This window comes from Gracilinanus agilis, chromosome 1 (assembly GCF_016433145.1).
Source record: "Gracilinanus agilis isolate LMUSP501 chromosome 1, AgileGrace, whole genome shotgun sequence".
Lineage (NCBI taxonomy): Eukaryota > Metazoa > Chordata > Mammalia > Didelphimorphia > Didelphidae > Gracilinanus > Gracilinanus agilis.
The window spans coordinates 717,937,198-717,958,765 of NC_058130.1; the positions used below are offsets into that span (position 1 = coordinate 717,937,198).

Genomic DNA, 21,568 nt, shown 5'->3' on the forward strand with positions numbered 1-21,568 from the left:
CTGTTTCCCTCAATGATCATTACACTTTTCAAATGTGGAAAAGATTTTATCTTTTCTAAACTTTATTTTTAGGTTTCCTCACAGTTGTAAATTTTGATGTTTCCACACAGGAAGTAACTTAAATATTTATTGAACTGAACCAAGTTGATAGGGATAAGTCCCCTAAATTTCTGATTCTCCAAAAAATATTCTAGCCAAGGAAAGTGATAATAGTGCAAGATCATGTTGATTTAAATTTTTAGATAAGTCTCCTTTTTAAGGTTAACTCAATTATTTGACCCTATCCACTTCTGTTTCTTCTAGAACTTGTTTTATCATTCATCAATGTGTTAGCCAGTCAACTGAATATATTGAGGGCTTAGTAGTTCTTAGGCATTATGCCAAGTTCTATGGGCACAATTAACAAGGCAAAAGAATATTATGACAGAAGCTTGCATTCTAATGGAATAAGATAAAAGAAAAGAAGAAGCTAAAAAACTGTTTGGAGAGAAGAGAAGATACTTGGAAAGGTATAAGGTAGCTAATTCTAAAGAATGCCTTTCCCAAAATTGAAATCCCAGGAAGAATTCACTGATAGGAGAATAGCTCTACAGTTGTAAGGCAGATCAGATACTGTTAGGATAGTCCTGAAAATTAGAAATGGCTGTTATGATGTATGTACAATGAAAAAATACAAAACTCCCCAAAACATAGACTTTTACTTAGGATACCAGAATTCCAATCTAGACTGGGGTACTAACTTGTCATGCCATCTTAGGCAATATTCTTTGTGTTTGTTGGACTTTATTTTCTCCTTTATACTGTAATGTTTAAAGAAAATAAGGACAGTAAAAAAAAAAGATTATAAAAGAAAAGGGTTTTTTTTAATCTGGCAAAGCTGGCACCTACTCTCCTCTGCTCTGGGGAAGAGTCCAAAATTTGATGTTTTTCCCTGAGATGCAGAGGCTCAGTTGGAGAAGCCCTAGGCAGTCTGGTCCCCAGAGTTTTTCATGGATGAAGACTTCCCTGTGGAGGGTGGAGTAGGAGGAGTGCTCCCCTTCAGTATCTAAAAATAAAGTGCTATGAGATAATTTAGTCTAAAAGCTGGTGAAACTATAAAATGTCCATTCATCTCGCACTATTGTCCTTGTCTTGAACATGGACCTAATGTGTTTCCTCAGGTGTGGCAGGCAGCATCTATGGAAGGACAAATCATTTCTGATGCTAGACAATTTCTCATCAGTCCATGACTAAAGTAACTCACTTTGGTCTAGTCCAAGTGGCTCCCTGGTTTCACCACACTTGGAACTTAGTCTATTTTCAGGGAGATGGTATCACCTATTCAGAAATGTATTTCTAAACTGCTTTCTTTCTTTGTCATTTCTCTGCTGCTCCAGCTTCCAGGCTCTGTGCACAGGACAGAAAAATTCCCCTGCTTGCACCAAATTAGTCCCATTGTTTCCATAGATGGGGACCTGGTGTTTGGGATCTTTTTACCCTTGTTCTCAGTTGAAGTGAACAGGCTAACAGGAGCAAAACTGTTTGAAAGTCCTCCTAACAAAGCTTGTAAGCCTTACCAGTAAGTGATTTTTCTGGCCTCATTTTCACTGTGATGATTAAAAATATATCCTTATGGATGGAACAGAAAGGCAGGTCCTTGCAGCAGGAGACAGTGAATGCTCCCTTCTTGCCTCTGAATTTTTCCACATTTTTGTTAGTTTCCTCTATGTTAGGTTGGCTTCTTTCCTTTCTTTTTTCTTTTCCTTTCTTTTTTTTTACTTTCAAATTGAATAGAGAAACATCTCTCCTCTGCTTCCTCCTCCTCCTCACTACTCTCCAAATCTCACAGACCCAGAAAGCTCAATCCTTATTAGGCACAGTCTTTTATCACTCTGTCTGCCCTCTCCTGACCTCATGCTAATAATTAAGTTGTAGAACTAATGTAATTGCTTAGACTGAATGGCCCCTGGAATTAGGTTAATACCCTGAAGCTACAGAAGTTCCCTAGGCCTGTGTCTCTTTTCCATTCTTGGGCTGAGTTATTGCTGTTGGTGTTCTCATATTGGGCAAAAAGAAGTGAAAGCCTCAATGTGTCCTTTCTACACTTGCCTGTCTAATAACAAGTGAGTGGCACCTTTTAGGGAGTCTTGGGATGTCTTTCTTAAGGGAAGATGTTATATTCTCCAATCATGCCTTCCATTGGAAAACGTATTATTTGGTCTTCTTCCTCTGTGTGAATTTATTATGTTGTATATTATTCATGGTACTAGTTACATGTTTATCTTAGAGCAGTTCTGGCTAGGGAACCTCAATTATACTAACTAGATTGATCTTGAACAGAGCCTGAAATGAAAGCTCAGCAGATTTTAGTTCATTGGGAAGTGAGAAGAACGTTGTCATGAGAAATGAGTGAGATTCATAAATATCTTTACGGAGTAGCTGCTAGTTCTTAGTGATGTCTGGAATATTCCAGTTTTCTCAGGGTGCTATGTGAGAAATTTGTTTTTGTTTCTCTTGATCATTTTTGCTGAACTGTAGGCATCAATGAGGGGTGGAACTAGAATTCCTTTCTGGAACTTGGACAAGCTGTATTGACATTTGTGCTGAGGGTCAGCCTTTAGTTTTGTACTTTATCTTGTACCAATTCTCTTTGCAGAAAACCTGGCTTCCATAGCAGAAACTTTTTGTGTCGCATTGCAGACTCACATATGATCCTTTCTATTTCTGCACTGTACGAATGAGATTCAAACTAAAATACAATTCCTGAACAGTTTTCCTTTCTGATAGCTGAGGAGAAGCAGGTTACCAGATGATTCTGTCTCCTGCAAACCAGGAGACAGATTTTTTGATATATTGCATGGTTCTTTGGAAGATAAGCATTCTCAACTCTTCTTCCATCTGTTCTTGTAGACAATATTTAGGGACATTCATCTAAACTTTTGTCACTTTTAAATTTCCTCTGCTTTCTCTTGCTTTCCTTTATACCTTTCCTTCCTATTACAAATAAATATTTATGTTTCCATTTTTTAACTAAAAGACAAAAACATTAAATCATTTTAATCATTGGTCACCTTTTCTTAGCTCTAATATGCTTATTCTTATTTTCTTTTTATTCTTTCTTTATTATTCACTAAATAGGCAAAAGTGGTGGTTTCGCTTGGAAAACAAAGAAGGTCTTACTATTCATTGGTGAAACTTAAAAGAAAAATCTTGTCCTAAGGCAAATGCTCTTTTAAACTCTATATGTAATCTTTGAATTTTATATTGAGAATAGCATTCCTTGGTGAGGTTAGAGGTTCTTCTGACCTCCCTGATTCTAATTAAATGGAAAACTAATGAAGAAAGGAAGAATGGACACAGGGTCTTATATTCTGATAAACTTAGAAATTGACATTTGAAGACAGAAATAAAAATTCTCTAATGCTATCATCTTTAAGCGAGCTTACGAGGACTGGGATTCTGTCATGCTCACAACCTGCCTCTATTAAAACAGGCCTGTATTGCCAGAGAGATGCTAATTGCTGGGGAAATCTTACTAGGTTAGATACATATTTTTTAAATTGCCAAGAATAACAAAGGTCTTTGTTCTTTGTTATTGGCTTTCTAATTAAAAACCTTTGAATCTTTAGGGCAGGAAGGTTTGGCGCAGGTGGATGGCTCAGTGGATAGAAAGCCATGCCTGGTGATGGAAGGTTCTAGATTTGAATCAGGCCTCAGATATTTCCTAGCTACATGACCTTGACCAAGTCATTAAACCACACTTCTCCAGCTTTTACTTTTCTTCCTTGGAACTGATATTTAATATCAATTCTAAGACAAAAAGTAAAGGTATTAAAAAAAAAACAACCTTTGAATCTTTGAATTGACTTTAGTTCTCTATTCTTCTTAGTCTCTGTGCAGGAATGAAAGAAAGTGAATAGAGAGGGAAGGCAAGTCTAGAAGTCACTTTTAATTGGGTGTATCAGACAGGATTTGAGTGAGATAATAGGTACCCAAATATGTAGTTCCTCCTATTCCAACACTTGTGTGTTTCTATCATTTACTCCTCTTGGAATGACCTCTACCCTGAATACCCATGTAGCCAAGTCATCGTCCCCTTCCATGGCCCATGATGTCCTCTAGGCAAGTCTTCCCTTATTTCTTCAGGGAGAAGGACCTCCCTTCTCTCAGCTTTGTTAGATCTCATTGCCATTAACCTTTGCGATATCACCTGCCACCTTGTATTATAATTATTGGTGTATCTATTTTCTTTCCCCTATACTCCAGGTCTTCTAGAGTCAAGGACCAGCCAAATACTATATAGGATCTGATACATATTGGATATTTGATATCTGTTTGTGAAATGAGTGAGTGGCTCAAATGAAGCAGTCACACAGTAACTTAAAGCCAATAGTCCTCATTATCTCAGGAATCACAAGGAAAGACTATAGAAATAAGTCATATGGGGGAGCTATTTTTGATACAAATGAAATGAGCTCAACAACCACTGGAGTCCTTAGTTTTAAGTCACATGGATGGGAAATTCTTCCTTCTGAAAAATACTATTTTTAAAGGTTTTATTACTATTCTGTGGCCTTCAACCCTACAGGTGGCTGCTAAAAAATTACCAGCAGGCCCTGGCTATAGTGTTTGCAATAGAGGAGATTAATAAGGATCCCTACCTGTTGCCCAACATTTCCCTGGGATTCCACCTCTACAACACCTACCACAGTGATGAGAGAACATTGGAGAGCTCCCTAAAGTGGCTTTCTGGACAGGGCCAGCTTGTCCCTAACTACAACTGCAGGGAGCAGGACAAGTCTGTGGCTGTTATTGGAGGAGTCACCTCAGCTCTCTCTGTCCAGATGGGGACCCTGCTCAACCTCTACAAGTTTCCACAGGTGAGTAATGGTGAATGTGCCAGATTCTATAACTTGTCAATCAAAATAATAATAATAAACATCATCAACCACAATAATTAGCATTTATTAAATGTTTCAAGATTTTAAAAGTCTTTTACATATGCATTTCTTCTGATCCTCACAAATTTATAAGGCAACTTATGAGGTTGGTGAATTTTATAGAAAGAAAATTGAAATAGAGGAAAGTAATGTTGCTTCTCCAAGATCACACAGCTAATATTTTCCTTTGCCAGAATTTGACCTTGGGACTCCTCAACACCCATTGAACACTATTGCCTCTGCCACATGTGGCTGCTTCAGTCATCAGAGAGGATGAACCTCTCCTGGAGCTTTACTCAGATTATAAACCAAGAATCTAATTAGTTATTGAGCTTCTAACTCATCAAGAGATCTGAAAGGAAACCTATATATTCTTGTCCACTCCAGAGATAAGATCTCTGAAGACTAGAGAAGTTAAAATGTTTCCTATTTACATGCTTGGACTATCAGTTGAATGATTGACCAGTCTATTATATCTTACTCTATGTGCTTCATCATTCAAAATCATTTAGCTCATTAATGTTAGTTCTGAATTTATCATAGAGTGTTATTTACAAAAGGAAAACTGAGTATGAACACTGGCATAGAAATTCAGGTTTGAGGGAGCAATGGTATGTCTGTGATGCTTTACTGAGAGCTCCATAAGTACTTTTAAGAATGTGCAGGTGCTGGAGTATAATACTGCCATTGCTCACAGTGAAGCCTTTCTCTTTATTAATGGGCATCAAAGACAAAGATTCGTGTGGTATGAGGAAATTTCTTTCAGAAGTTAGCTCATCTTTTAAAAACTGGACAGTCTGAACACTGGCCTTGCAGGTGGACTAATCCACATTTTAACCTTGTTGCATACTGGACTTTATCATTGTTAGTCAAGCACTTAACTAACTGGTTTCTTAGTTCAGAAACAAGAAGAGAAGTAGGGATGGATTCATGGGATGGATATAAAGGAAAATGTGAGTCCTTGATTTAAATGAAAAGGTGGCCAAGTTTTAGTATGGAATTACTCATGTGAAAAGAGGAATGGCTGAGGGCCTCTCTCTATTTATATCCACACTCCTTATGTTAAAGCTTTTAAAGCTTCACTCAATATTATTTATCCCCAATAGTTCCACAGATACAGATTCAGGATTTGGGGTCCTTGGAGGATGTGCCAGGGGAAACTTTGTGGTGTCACTAGCATTGGGATTACTGAGAATTCTGGCCCTGCACTTGGAGATCAGAGTTTTTAAAAACTTCAGGCTCAAAAGGCGTGGGTTATAAATTGTGGGTTGAGATTTAGAAACCAGAATGAGATCCACAAATCAAAGGATCCACGTAACACATTTCATCTTGCATCTTTACCAGATGATATAGTAGAATAAGGACTTAGACAGGGAAGAGGAAGACTGGTTTGGCCATTCTGGGGTTCTTTTTCCTTGATCTTGTTGGGATACAACATGGTAGGAGAGGAGGAATATGTCTGTTCCCAAAAATGGGTAGGTTCCTTCATAGTGTGATGTGTGGGGTACATATCTGATCCTCTGACATCAGGCAGCAATGGCCATGGTTAGCAAGATCTGGAACTGGCTCCTTTAAGGAGCCATTTTTTTCCTGATGAAAGCTGGGGAAAGAAGTATCTGGTAGTTGGGCAGGATTTCTGATGCCTCTTTATGAATAGACATTACATTTCATCTGTATCTTACTATAGTTAGTGAGGTCTCATCTGTATAGTAGATTAATATTAGGTATAGTCATGGAATTTTGTCATGGTATTAAATCCTGCTTATGATTTTCAATGTTCTCCATCTTCCTGAGAAGAGTAGAAGAACACTGGACCACTTAAATACTGTTTTTAGCAAACCTTTTAGCTGTCTTCAATTTTTAAAATTATATTTTTATTTCCTTGAGTATTTCCCAATTATAATTAACTTTTAAAAATGTTCATTTTTAATATTTTTAGCTCCAAATTCTCTCCTACATTCTTTTCCCTCCTCTACCCATTGAAAATACAAAGAATATGATATAAATTATATATGTGAAATCATGCAAAACAGTTTCATACTAGCCTTGTAGCAAGACTCCATCCCCACATCCACAAACAGAAAAAGCAAGAATAATCAAGAAAGGGTAAAGAATATGCTTCAGTCTGGACTCAGAGTTCTTCAATTTTCAATTTGGAAGTGGAGAATCCTTTTTACCATGTGTCCTTTGATGACATGTACAGATGCACTTGGATAGATTGTTGGATCATTTTATTGATCATATGTGTTTTATAAATGATTTATTGATTAAATGTGTTCCACATTTATCACTACAATAATCCTGTTGTCTGCAATCTTCCACTGGTTATGTTGAATTCATTTTGTATTAGTTCATATTAATTTTCTCATTTTGCAGATCCTGTATATATTTTCTTATAAGCAATAATTTTTCATCACAATCATATATCATAATTTGTACAGCCATTTCCCAATTGACTGGCATCCTCTCAATTTCTAATTTGCTGCCACATAAAAAGTTGATGTAAATATTTTTGTACATATAGCCCCTTTCCCTTTGATATCTTTTGGATACAGACCTAATAGTGGTATTGCTGGGTTGTAGAGTATGTGTAGGGGCAGCTTACAACCTCACCAACACTGCATTAGTGTCTCATTTTTCCACATTCCCTGCAACACTTCTCATTTTCCTTTTCTATCATGTTATCCAATCTGGTAGGAGTGAGGTAGTACCTCAGAGCAATTTTCATTTGTATTTCTTTAATCAATAGTGATGTAGGACTCTTTTTCATGACAATAGGCTTGATTGCCTTAGACCACTTATCAACCGAAAAATGGTTCTTGTTTTTATAACTTTGACTCAGTTCCCCCATATATTTGAGAAATTGGGTCTTTGTCAAAAAAATTCATAATAAAAAGTTTTTCCCAGTTTCACTGCCTTACTTTATTAGCCTTCTCTTATTACTTCTCTTTCTCATTCCTTTCCCTCCTCTTTCTTTTTTGAGTAAGATATATTTCAATATCCAATTTAGAGTATATTTTTCCATCTTTGAACTAATTCAGATGAGAATAAGGTTTAAGTGTTATTTTCTCCACTGTAAAATCTCCTTATTATGTGCCCTTTTTTGCATGAGATAGTTTTTTTTTCTATTCTTCCTCTACCTTCCCTGTTCTCCTAGGGCAGTGATGGCAAACCTATGGTACAGGTACCAAAGATGGCACATAGTCTTGGAGCCATGGTCTTGTGACTCCCCCCTTTCTCCCCACCTAGAGTTTGTTACTGGAAAGGTGGAAGGACTTGGGCAGAGCTGCTCCCTTCCCCTTCTCTGTCTGACAACCTTTTTTCCCAAATCCCCCACCCCTCTGTCCAACAGCCTAATGGGAGTGCTTCCTCCCTCTCTCCTATGTGGGGTAAGGGGCGGTGCATGGTGCATCCAACACTCAGTGGCACTCCATCTCTAAAAAGTTTACCATCACTGTCCTAGGCCATCCTTTTCTGTTGCCCATTCATTTTTCAAAATCCCAACATAATCAACTTATTCCCATGATTTGAACTAAGATCCTCCCAACTCCAAGCCTTGCTCCTTATTCACTGTACTACCTAGCTGTTCTATATGATGTTATTTTTAAGCAGGCAATGGAGAAATGTATTATATAGATTAATGGAAGTATACATACAAACTAAATAGCAATAATCATTGGTTACTTGAACTCACAGCATAGTTTTTAAATGGTTTATAGGTAACGTTACTGTAAGTAACCATTTGAGCATCTGTGAGATCTTTTCTTAGTTCTCTGATGTTTAACATTTTTATTCATGCCCCTGATAAAGATATAGATGCTAGTCACATGTAATATGTAAATGAGATAAATACTAGGGTTATAACTGTTATGAGTAAGATTAGATTAGCTAGTTATTAGGTATTGATTATATATTGATTAGGAAGTACCTAGCAGGAAGGAGCTGGAGCTGGGAATTCCAGGTTGGAATGAAGGAGGAGGAAGTCTATCTGTGTTCTGTGTGTGGACTACATTAGTGGTAGGCAAAAACTGTTGCCAGCCTGGGAGAACTCAGAGCAAAGGACACCTTGCATCCTGTTTTCCCCTGGGATCCTGTGTGGTGTGGCATTTAAGGAAAGAACAAGAGAAGAGGACAGTGCTTCAAGCAAACCCCTTACTGCTTAGTTCCTGAGACAACTGTAGCTCCTGGCATCCAGACATCATCAGTGGACTGCAGTGAGAAATCCCAAAGCCACAAAAGCCCTAGCTGTACTCAAGCCTGGCAGGTTCCAGGTTTGAGGCAGAAACCCAGAGACTCCAGTATAGCTCCTTGGGCCCTGTTAGTTAGATAGCTTAAATTAGTGTACTGAATAAGTCCTTCCCTGTCCCTTTGGGTTTTGTTATTAGGTGTTAAGATTTTAGAGTAGTCATTCCTATCCCTCCTTTTAGTTGTTTCTAATTAAAACCTAATTTCACCTTGTTACCTTATCAGTTAATTCAAGGCCTCTGGCCAGAGTGACAGTTGGCTGTTATTTTTCCAGTTGGGAGTGGTGTAGCTGTACAAGACTTCAGTGATCAGTTTTAGTCTCTCTTACATCCCAGAGAGTGTTCCCACAAACCCCATAGTTGATTTTTAATATCCCTGGTGACCCCATTACTTATATTTTCCTACTAACACCCTTAGTGACAAAGTCAGGGTCTAATTAGACCCAAGAATCCAATATGTTGTTCTGAACCTAAAAAAAAAATTCATAACTATAAATTTTAAAACTTTTACTTGTATTTTTTATAAAGGTCAACTTTGTACATACTTAATTGGGCAAACAAGTTAAACAACAGTTAAAAAGAAAAAAACAACAGATTTTAGTGGATTTTAAACTCATTGTTATAGTCATTCAGAACCATTACATTCTCCATGTATATTTATTCCATTCCTGCTTGCTGGAGCCACTTCCTTAAATCAGAAGTTGAAAATTAGAGACATTTCATAAGTGATACTTCTCCATATCTAACACAAACCACATCTTGCATATACCTCACAGACGCTTTTCATTCTTGAAAACTCCTCTTCCTTTTCTATTATTCACTGTTTTCCAACTCTAGATCAGGATACAGTAATCAAATCTATACTACTATTCATGGAAAGGACATAATAATAAACTGCTCCTTGTTTCCACTGACCATCCCAAGTACTTCTCAGCCCAAAACATTCCTTCCTAGCTAATACTTCATTATGTTTTGTCTTCTCCAATATAAATATGATCTATTGGAAGGAAGCAATAGATTCTTTTTTGCATTAGTATCTCCACACTTATCACAATGTTTGGAGCAAGGCAAACATGTAATAAATAATTTTTCATCCATCTGTTCATTTATTCTTTCATTCAACATTCATCAGTTTGCTGATTTGGAAGCCCAAAAAGCTAATGTAATCTTGAGTTGCATTATAAAAGGAAAACTTCCAGGAATAAGGTGGCGATTTACCTTTATGCTCTGCCCTCATCCCTCATTAGAGTGAACTGAAGAGTATTCAGAGAAGGACAACTTGGATGGTAAAGAGACTTGGACCTATGGTTTTTGAGGATTGTTTGAAGGAAATAGAGAAGGAACTGTAGACTAGAGAGAAAAATGTGCAAAGGGGCAATAATGGCCATTGAAAGTCTGTTATGTGGAGGAGTGATTATAATTGTAATGTGTGGTCTAGAAAGGTAGAACCAATAACAAATGTTGGAAGTTACTATTAAATTAAAATACTCTGGAGACCATATCTTAATTTTATAATTATTATTTATTAGCTAGCAAAAATCAGACCAAGGAAGGAAAGAGAGAAGAGCATAAGCTTCTTGGCTGACTGGCAGAGAATGTGAGAGCCTGGGACCTTTTGGCCAGTCACTTCTTCTAGACCTTCACTACATGAACAGCTGAGCAAACCCAGAGGCAAACCTCACACCCTAAAGTCCATGATTATTGCTTTTTTTAAACCTTTATTTTTCATCTTGGAATCAATATTACGTATTGGTTCTAAGGCAGAAGAGTGGTGAGGGCTAGGCAATGGGGGTTAAGTGACTTGCCCAGGGTCACACAGCTAGGAAGTGTTGGAGGTCATATTTGAACTCAGGACCTCCCATCTCTGGGCCTGACTCTCAATCCACTGAGCCACCCGTTAAGTCCATGATTCCAGGGGGGAAGCTGACAGACTTCTTGTTCCTTCCTTCAATTTATGATCTTCCCAAAATCCTTTTCCCGAGCTATGATTGGAGGACTTAGACTTCAATTAGGAGAAGCGGTAGGTCTTCTTAATGCTAAGAGCAACAGGTGGCAATCCAGAATGGCTGCATGACCCCAGTGCAGTTTTCCCCACATGGATGTGCCTACCTTATTTAATCACTTCACCACCCAAGAGACTTCTTGTTTACAAATAAATATCCTGCCAGTCCTTACCAAAGACAAAAGATATAGACAAAAGAGAGGAGGCATCAAAGAGATAGTTAGAACTTCACACCTAAAATCAAATAAGGTTTTAAAATCAAAAGTATGTTTTTGGGAGGCCAAAAGAGGTACAAAATATCATTAGCTATCCACATTAGAAAGAAAGGAATTTGAGGTTAGATGAAAGGAAGATCCTTTGTTTCCTAATAAGAATAATAATAATATCAATTATACATGAAACAAAATTGGCTACCCTTATAGGTAGCAAGATCATATTCACTGGAAATCTTCAGGCATAGATTGGATTCCTACAATTTAGCTATATTATAGTGAGCATTCCTTTTTGTGAATGGTTAGTTTAGATTCCCCCAAGTTCCCTTCTCACTCTAAGATTATTCTTTCCATTCAACCAGAAGTCCATATTCCAGGTTCATGAGAAAATTATTATATTTTATTGCTTGAAATGCAACTTTTAAATGTAGCAAAAACATGTAGAGGTAGACTTATTGTGTTGAAAATCAATAATGTACACAATAATGTTCATGTGTTTTTCTTTTATTGAAAAAACCCCACTACCCTGCCCAAGATAATATATAACAGGTTTAATCTGGAAATCTATTGTGGGCCAACAAAAAAATCAAAGAATAAGAATATATTCTGGTTCCTTTGGAAAGCAGAGGAAAGACCCACTGGCTAGAGAAGAGAACAACAGAATCTTAGAATGCTGTCTTCAGTAAATGATTGTCTTTTGAGGGCTCAGAGAGAGAGAGATAAACAGAGACAAACTGAGTTTGAAATAACACTTATAATAACTATATTTTTTACTACATATTTTTTTCTATCAATAAAAATGCTCATTTCTGAAGTTTCATTTTGCTCCAATTCTCCCAACATTACTATGAAGCAAACTGATCCATATTTTTTTCTCATCCAGATCAGCTATGGTCCATTTGACTCTATTCTTACTGACAAGGTCCAGTTTCCTTCCCTCTACCAGATGGCCCCCAAAGATTCTTCTCTTCCCAAAGGTGTTGTCTGCTTAATTGTACATTTTGCATGGAACTGGATAGGACTGATTGTCTCAGATGACATGAGAGGTGAGGAATTCCTCTGGGAAATGAGAAAGGAAATGGGAAAGAAGGGTGTTTGTGTGTCCTTCACAGAGAAGATTCCTGTCAGTGAGAGAAAACATACGGAATCACATGAGACTTTCATGCCCAGGATCATAATATCATCAACCAAGGTGATCGTCATCCATGGTGACACAGATTCACTAATGATTCTGAGATACTCACAACTTCCTTTTTTTATAACACGGAAGGTGTGGATTGCTACATCTCACTGGGACATTACCATGAGACCCATCTATCGGTATGATCAAAATTTCCATGGGGCTCTCACATTTTCATACTTGACAAATGAAATTCCTGGTTTCAAGACTTTTCTTAAGACAATTAGACCTTCTAAATACCCAGATGACATTTTACTTAGGGGATTCTGGCTCTCAGCTTTTAGGTGCTCAGATCAACCAGAAAAAAAAGAGCAAGAGATATGTTCACCAAATGCTTCCTTGGAGATTTTGCCTCTTTGTGCTTTTGATATGACCATGTCTGGCTTGAGTTATACCATCTACAATACTGTGTATGCTGTGGCTTGGGCTCTCCATGAAATGTTTATGGAAAAATCAGAGAAAAGATCAGCGGAAGATAAAGAATATTTAGTACCAGATTCATGGCAGGTAATATTGAATATATGGTCTCTTTTTAGCTATGGTGTATTGAGGTTATATTTTGGGAATATGTGGGATAAGATGGATAACAAAGAACATTTTAATTCTCAAGTAATCTGATTAAGTGTTAATTTAAAATATTTGTCAGTTTGCATGTGAAACTCGTCATTGCTATTTCTTTCAGAGTGTCTTAGAGTTGGAAAGCGCCTCAGGTACTACCTAGTAGTCATTCATATATCTGGACAGGAATCCCTTTTGCAACTCCTTTCTAGTTTATTTCCACTCATGGGGTAATCAATCACCACCAGAGGCATCTTATTTTATCCTATGCCAGTTATAATTATTGGAAAAACTATCATTAGCCTGAGTGTAGCCAGTTAGCCTATATAAAATGTCCTACACTGGCTGACAACCAATCCAATGACTAGTCCTCTTGATCTTCCTACCTGTGAGTGAATAATTTTCTCACTAATTTTCATTCTGAGTTTAAAGCAATCAAGATTTTGTTAAGATATTTCCTTATACATTATTAATGATGCCCAGATTTTCATTAACCAATCAACTCTGAACCTTCATCCTAATTTATAAATGAATTGAAATGTTTCTTTTCCTATAGGTTTTTAAATACCTTTTTCATTAACCACTTACACAAACACAAATTCTATTGGCCACATATTTTATAGAGTATAACAAGTTATACAAAAAAGTTCAACAATATATCTGTGATGATAAAGATGCTAGATAAAATCGCCTTCAAGTATCAGTGGAAATGGTTAGATTTTTTTCAGTTCTAGAAAAAACACATCCACCAGTCAATTCTCTCTAGGTACCAAAGTCTCTCAAAAATTCTTCTTGCATATCATAATCAGCTGATGAAAATTCAGTTCTTTCAAGATGGTCAATCTCTCAGGATAGTTTCTTAGTTTTTTTTTTCTGTGCCTCATACAGTCTCTCTCTTCACAATTTCTTTTTTGTATATGGCAGCAAAACTGACTCTATGATTCTATTTCCTTTTAAAACACAGTAATAGTATCTTTAATCTCTGTTGGTAGTCTATATAGAACCTTTTTTCATCTTTATAAAAACCACAACTAAAGACTCTTTTTATTATCATTTTATTCTTAAAACTACCTATCTCTATTAAATAGGTATCAAAATTTTAATGGTTATTCATAGCTTGACTCCAGTACTGTTCACCATGGAAGCTTTAATGTACTCTGCCTGATTTGAACTACTTGGCATCAGGTAGCTTGGAGACCCTTTTTATCTATGGGTTGTTCACCATATTTTTGACACAAATAGCTCATACACCCAATCAGCTTTAGATCTGTTGTAACTCATGATTTAACTTAATGATCCACTAGCCTCAGCCTGCCTGACAAAAGGGAGTATAGGCATCTGCTTCTCTTTAACTTTTAGCCATTGTTCCCTTTAATGTATTATGGAACTGGTAAACATAATATAATATCATAATGGGACACCCATTCAGTCTGAAAGGCTATCACTGCCTGTCCTTTTCTAGGATAACATCTATTTTTTCAGTTAATTATTCTTGAATTTTCAGGTATGTGAGATTTTAAGTTGCACAGCTAATTTTCTCTCTGAAAATTTTCATTTCAGAGTCCTCTTAATCTAATCTTCAGACAGCAAGTCAAATGTCATTTAGATGGTGTCTGACCTGGACTAAGTGTCTTGTCTCTTCATTCTCATAATTTAAGATGTGATCTGGAGAGCCAGTGTTTTGTAGTAATGTTAGAGTAGATCTCCCGATTTGGAAGACCTGGGTTCAAGACTTTTCTTTGGAGACATGTAATGTGATGTTAGTCAACCCATTCAACCTTTACATGCCCTATGATATCTTCAAAGACAATAATTTGTCAACTCATGTCTAGCTGTTGTAGTACATTAGGAAAAGAAGTTTCCTTCCCAGGGACCTACCTAATCTGATGAAATTGCAAAAATCCAAGTTAATGTCATCCCCAAATCCTCACTTTTTTATATACAATCTTCTGAACTTATTGGTTATATCAAACTAACAATTCATTTCTAATTTGTGCTTTTTTTTATCATGTATGTAGAGAATTTCCCTTTTCCCAATATAATTGAAGTTCTTTACCTAGAAGAATATCCTCAAAATGATGTCAGAGGAATGATTTAGAAAGACCTTGAAAGGTTAGAGCATTACAAGGCATAATTGAAGAAGATGAAATTCAATCGCATTATAGTTAAAGTCTCAAACTTGGCATACCTTCCCAAATAAAGGAAGGGAATATGGTATGGTGAATCAACCAATCAGCATTTATTAAGTTCTCATTATGTGCCAGGTCCTGTTAAATGTTGGGAATATAAAAGGATAAATAGATAGTCCACACCCTTAAGAAACTCATAATGTAATGGGGGAGCCCACAGGAAAACAAATAAGTTATATAAAGGATGAATGGGAAAAACAGGACAGAATTAACAGAGGGAAAGCACTAGAATTAAGAAGCATTGGGAAAAGTTTCCTATAAATGATAGGATTTTATTTGAGAATATTTTAAAAAGCCAGGGAATCTAGGAGATGAAAATGAGGAGGGAGCACATTCTAGATACAGGCCACAGAGAAAATGCCTGAAACCAAGATATAGAGTGTCTTATTGAAAGAACAGCCAGTGTGTACGGTGAGGAGTAAAGGTTCAAGAAGATTAAACAAGTAGGAGAGGGCTCACTTATTAAGGGCTTTGAATCCAAAAAATGGATTTTGTATGTGATCCTGAAAGTGATAGAAGTCACTGAAATTTGTTGAATAGAGTGAGTGATATGTTCAGATTTCTACTTTGGCGAAAATCCCTTTAGTTGCTTAATGTAGGGTAGGTTAGAGTGGAGAGAGACTTGAGGTCAGCAGATCCACCATTTGACCATTGCAATAGGCCAGGTATGTTCTGATGAGGGCTTTCACCATGTTGGTGGCTGTGTTAAGGAAGAGAAGGGGGTATTATGAAGAGATGTTGTAAAGGTAAAATCAATAACCCTTGACAATATTTTGGAGATGGAGGTGTGTGTGATAGATAGTGAGGATCAAGCATAATTCTAAGCTTATGAGCCTGAGATACTGGGGGGATGGTTTTGCCCTCAATGGTATTATGGAAGGGAGAAGAGCAAGATCTTAGGTGTAAAAATAATGGACTCTGTTTTGGACTTGTTGATTTTAAGATTTCTACTGGACATACAGGTTGAGATGTTTCAAAGGCAGGTGATGGTGTGAGATTAGAGGACAGTAGCTGTGAAAAACATCTCTGTGTGTGTGTGTGTGTGTGTGTGTGTGTGTGTGTGTGTGTGTGTGTATGGTATGAAGTCAATATGATACAGAAATGTGATGTGATAGTCATGAAATCTAAAGTAATCTTGGACAACATTAATTGAGGCACAGAGTCTGAATAAGAGATAGTCTCATATCTGAAGTCTTCTCTTCTGTTTTGGCAATCTCAGGCTCAGAAGGATGTTGATAGCTAATACTTGGTATTTAAGCTAAAGAATATCTATTGCAAGGCTGCTAGGTGAAGGGACTTCTATTGCCATATTCTGTGATGATCCGTAGGAGGAGCTGGGAAAGCTTAGCCTAGTGAAGGAAGAGAGCATTCAAAGGAGTATGATGAGTTTTTTCAGAAATTTGAAATACTTTTGTGTGAAAGAGAGATTAAAGTTGATCTGGTTTTTTTTCCAAGTAAGAAACAGGAATTGTGAGTGGAAGAGGCAAAGAAGTTTTTACATATATAACAATATATGTATATTATATGTGTGTGACATATATATGTACAGAGGACACATATACACAGACATACATATATTGACACATCTACAGATATACAAATATGTGTGTTTGTTCATACTTACACATACATACTTATTTATACACACATATGATTAAGGACTTATTGTAACCTCAGAATCCCAAGTAGGGGTGCAAGCCAATGGAACCCCACGATGCCCAGGTAGTTATGGTCAGTTGGAATGAGGATATATAAAGGGGTACCCCAAGCTGAGACACTCACTCATTCTGGGATCGAGGAGCTGGGAGGAAAGAGGGTGGTAGAAACTACTTAGGCCTAGCAAACCTCTGACCAGAAGAGCTTAGTGTCATCTAACCCTTTACCTTTATAGTCAGCCTATCAAGGCTGTTTCTCACTGGTCCTGATTCAATACTGTTACAGAAAAATCCTGCTAGTACTTATCAGAAACAGATCTTCTGAGGCAATAAACCTACAATCAACACCATCTACAATCCATCTTGAATGTATTCGTAGCTTTGTATAGTAGAATAGAAATAGCTATAGTGGAGGATAAGGGAAAGAAAATTTCTGTTGGGGCTTCTGCCCTGCTTTGGGAGAAGCCATCTTTTCATCACCACAGATTGTTGAAAAGTTTTGTCCTATCCCTCTCACCTCTCATATTTCCTTTATCCTTTGCCCCTCTAGTCATTAAAGGATTGTTTTAATTAAGTCAGTTAGTGTGGGAATCCTTTGAACAAGACACCAGTAATCAAAATCTACTTACTTATTGACATCCTCCATTATTCTGTTCCAAAGGCAGTTGGGAATCTGAGGGATCAGCTGTGAAGGCACTTTGAATATATCAACTATCCTTGGTTGGGGACTATATATACCCAATAACTAGAGACATCAATTTCTTGAGGGAATATACTTTTGTGATATCAAGTCCAGCTTGTGGAGAAATTTTATTCAGATAATACAAGAAGCCATTGGCCCATCTTTCTCTTCAGTTAAGAGCAGCTGACAGACCTCTGTACTGGCAGTTGAGGGGAGGGAAGTTCTAAATACATCACTCTCCATCCCCCAAGGCTTGAGTTTTCCCTGCCAGCAACCCAAGTCTTGTTCTTTACAAAACATGCGATCTATTGTAGCTATCTCAAAGAGTGGGTAGTGAGTTCCATCTTATTACAGAGTTTCCCTCACAGCATTTAGCAGAGTTTATTACACTTAATAATTTAGGAATGTTGATTGATTGATTCAAGCAGAGGCTGGATGATAACTTTTTAGGTATTTTGCAATGAGAATTATTTTAGGTATGGATTAGAAAAGGTCACCAAGAGCAATCAGAGCTCTTGGTTATTTGTTTTAATATACTTATTAGTGAATTATATGGTTCATACCTCCTCCTAGCTCCAACATCTGGTTCATCTTATGACCATTCGCCTGGGTCTGCAGACTCAATCTTACATTGTAGGGGAACACAGAAATATTTGAAGATACGTATGTCTCAGGTTCCTCTCTGAGCAATGGGGATTACCTTCATTGTGAGACTGGCACAAGGAACATCTTTTCCTATTTAGAAATTTACCGTGCCCACAAAGCTCAGTGATAGATTGATCCCATCTTCTGTTATTGAGCACCACAACTAAAGCTCTGTTCTAGGGATTCATATTTTATTGTCAGCTAAGCAATAGGTATTTACTAAGTGTCTAATGTGTTCTAAGCACTAGGGACAAAGAGTTGTGGGAGGTGACAAGAAGAACAAAATTGAATAAAAATAAGCTGTATATTGGATAAATAGGAAATAATCAACAGAAGAAAGACACTAGAATTAAGATGGATTGGGAGCTTCCTTTAGAAGGTGATATTTTAGATGGTCCTTAAAGGAAGCCAGGAAAGCCAGGAAATGGAGATGAGGAAGGAAAGAATTTTAAGAATGGAAGACAACCACAGAAAATATCTACAGGATCCAAGAGATGTAGTGAGGCAAATATCACTAGAATAAAGAGTAGATGGGGATAGGGGGTGGGAAATATAAGCAGAATGGAAAGGTGAGGGAGGAACTTAGTATGTAAAGTAATTGGAATGTAGCATGAAAGATTTTATATGTTAGCTTGCAGGTAATAGAGATATTAGAGTTTAGTGAGTGTGGGACCGACACAGCCAGATAAGCACTCTATAAAAATTGCTTTGGTGGCTGAAGAGATTACAGTGGTTCTCAAACTTTTTTGGCCTACCGCCCCCTTTCCAGAAAAAAGATTACTTAGCCCCCTGGAAATTAAATTTTTTTAAATTTTAATAGCAATTAATAGGAAAGATAAATGGACCTGTGGCCATCACTGCCTTCCTGGATCACTGCAGCACCCACTGGGAGGGTGGTAGTGCCCACTTTGGGAATCACTGGACTAGAATGAGGAGAGCTTTGTGGCAGATAGAACTGTAAGAGTTAAAACTAGATATTTAAGGTATGGTCACCAGAAATCAGATTAACGCAATTTCGAATTAAAATAGACCCAAGTCAGGATGACTTTTATGTAAGTTTATTTACAATTAGGAAGATTGAAGGTAGGGAAATTGAGAGAGAGATTCTGGCCCAGACTAGAGGTTTGGACCAGGTAAGAATTTAGAGGCCCCAGCAGAGGAACACAGAGGTTAATTAAACAAGGCTTCTAGCCACAAGTAGAGCTTCCAGAAATGCCAAGGGAGGAGAAAGGAAGTCAGCCTAACTTACCCACATGACAATTCACAGGGAAGCAGTCTGAGGTCTCTCTAGAGATCCTTCTACACCAAGTTCAAAGTGCCAACTACTCTCTACAGGAAGTTAGCATCATATTTAAAAGATAACATCTTTCGTCACTTCCTGCATCCACCTCCAATTTCAAGTGGACAAATGGCAGCCTCAACACTGTTTTGGACTGCCCAAAGGGCAGTCCCTTGTTTTTGATTTGTTACCTATTGTCACATGTGGGTAACAGACCTTCCCCTCCCCACTTAATTCTAAGTTGGGTGGGGTGATATTATTTCTGATGGCTAGAGTCTAAAGGATGAATGAGGATGAGCTAATTCCATTTACACAGAACCTTCCAGTAGGCTACCAGTATTGCAATAGTCCAGGTGCAAAGTAATAAGCTTGTGGCAGTATCAGAAGAGTAGGGGAGCATATTTGAGAGACATTATGAAGATGAAGTCAATAGACCTTGGCAATGTATTAGATAAAAGGGGAGAGAAACAGTGAGAAGTCAAGGATGAAAATGAAATTATGAACCTGGGATGCCAGAAGCCATCGAGGCTGTGATGTTTAGCAAGGCTACTCACAAGCTCTGACAATCCAGCACGGCAGGTTGTCAGGAGGATGGAAATTCCACACTCAGTTTCCCCTAAGTGATTCTTTTTACAGTGACATTCACTTGCATTGAAATTATTACAATTAATATCCTTATTCAGCTCCAAGGAGACACAGATTCATGGCAAGAACAATCACACTCACAGACTACTCACTATCCCAAAATAAACCCCTGTACAACCCCCTAGAGTATAGACATTTCCCCTAGAATCACTGCTGGTTTTTTGCTGGGCTGATTCTAGGGGAAATGTCTATACTCTAAGGGGTTGTACAGGAGGTTATTTTGGGATAGTGAGTAGTCTGTGAGTGTGGTTGTTCTGTATTGTTTTTCTCTGTCTCCGTGGAGCTGAATAAGGATATTAATTGTAATAATTTCAATGCAAGTGAATGTCACTGTAAAAAGAATCACATAGGGGAAACTGAGTGTGGAATTTCCATCCTCTTGACAACCTGCCGTGCTGGATTGTCAGAGTTTGTGAGTAGCCTTGCTAAACATCATAGCCTCAATGGCTTCCGGCACTGGGAGTTTTAAGCAGCACTGTGGTTTTCTAGAAGTTCATTTCCATGTGTCCCTGTAGAAAGCCAGGTTTTATCAGCTCACCAAACAAGACTAAAAAACTTACTAAGTCTACAAAACAGACCTGGTATCTTTCATCTAACTCATAAGTTGTACTTTGAAGGGAGCCTTTCTTTCAGGCACCAGCCAGTGATGATTTCTTTTCCCTTTCAGCTGCACTCCTTCCTGAAGAACACCCAATTTAACAACAGTGCTGGTGATCAGGTGTTTGTGGATGAGACTAGAAGCTTTGAGGCTCATTATGCCATTATGAACTATTTGATCTTTCTTAATGACACTGAAGCTTTGGTGAAAGTGGGGCAATTTGTTCCTAAGGCTCCACTTGGTCAAGATTTCACAATTTGTGATGATGCCATAGTATGGGGCTGGTGGGATTCCAAGGTTGGAGACAATTTAAATTTAAAATTCTAAATACGGGAACAATTCTTCACCTAATTTGTTTACTCCACATTACATATATTCATTAATAGAAAACATCTAATGATTATTGTTAAAAAAAATGAGATTATAAATCTAGAGAATGAAGAGACTTGTCAAATAGTCCAAATGATCTTTGTCCACAGGGTTATTTGCCAAAAGTACCAGAGTAGTTTGCCATTTCCTTCTCCTGTATATCTCCATTTTATAGCTGAGGAACTGAAGAAAATGGGAGTTAAGTGATTTTCCCAGGGTTACATAGTGTTTGATGCAGGATGTGAACTCAGGTATTCCGAACTCCAACTCCTGTGTTCTATCATGTTGAAAAATATCCCATATATAGTAAAGCAAATAATTTTCTATATTACTTGAACTGAGATTCTGTCTACACTCAGAATCTGAGTCACAGCGTAGCCATTTATTTCTG

The 21,568-nt window shown here is 37.4% G+C and overlaps 1 protein-coding gene across 1 annotated transcript in view; it reads left to right on the forward strand.

The window, feature by feature from the left end:
• Positions 1 to 1,346: 1,346 nt before the first annotated feature.
• Positions 1,347 to 21,568, forward strand: part of LOC123232149 (vomeronasal type-2 receptor 26-like) — a 31,281-nt gene continuing 11,059 nt past the window's right edge. The window contains exons 1-4 of the mRNA XM_044658517.1: positions 1,347 to 1,558; positions 4,568 to 4,859; positions 12,261 to 13,064; positions 20,878 to 21,105. Of these exons, the coding sequence (XP_044514452.1) occupies positions 4,824 to 4,859; positions 12,261 to 13,064; positions 20,878 to 21,105 (1,068 nt within the window). The 5' untranslated portion in view covers positions 1,347 to 1,558; positions 4,568 to 4,823. The remainder of the gene's footprint in view (positions 1,559 to 4,567; positions 4,860 to 12,260; positions 13,065 to 20,877; positions 21,106 to 21,568) is intronic.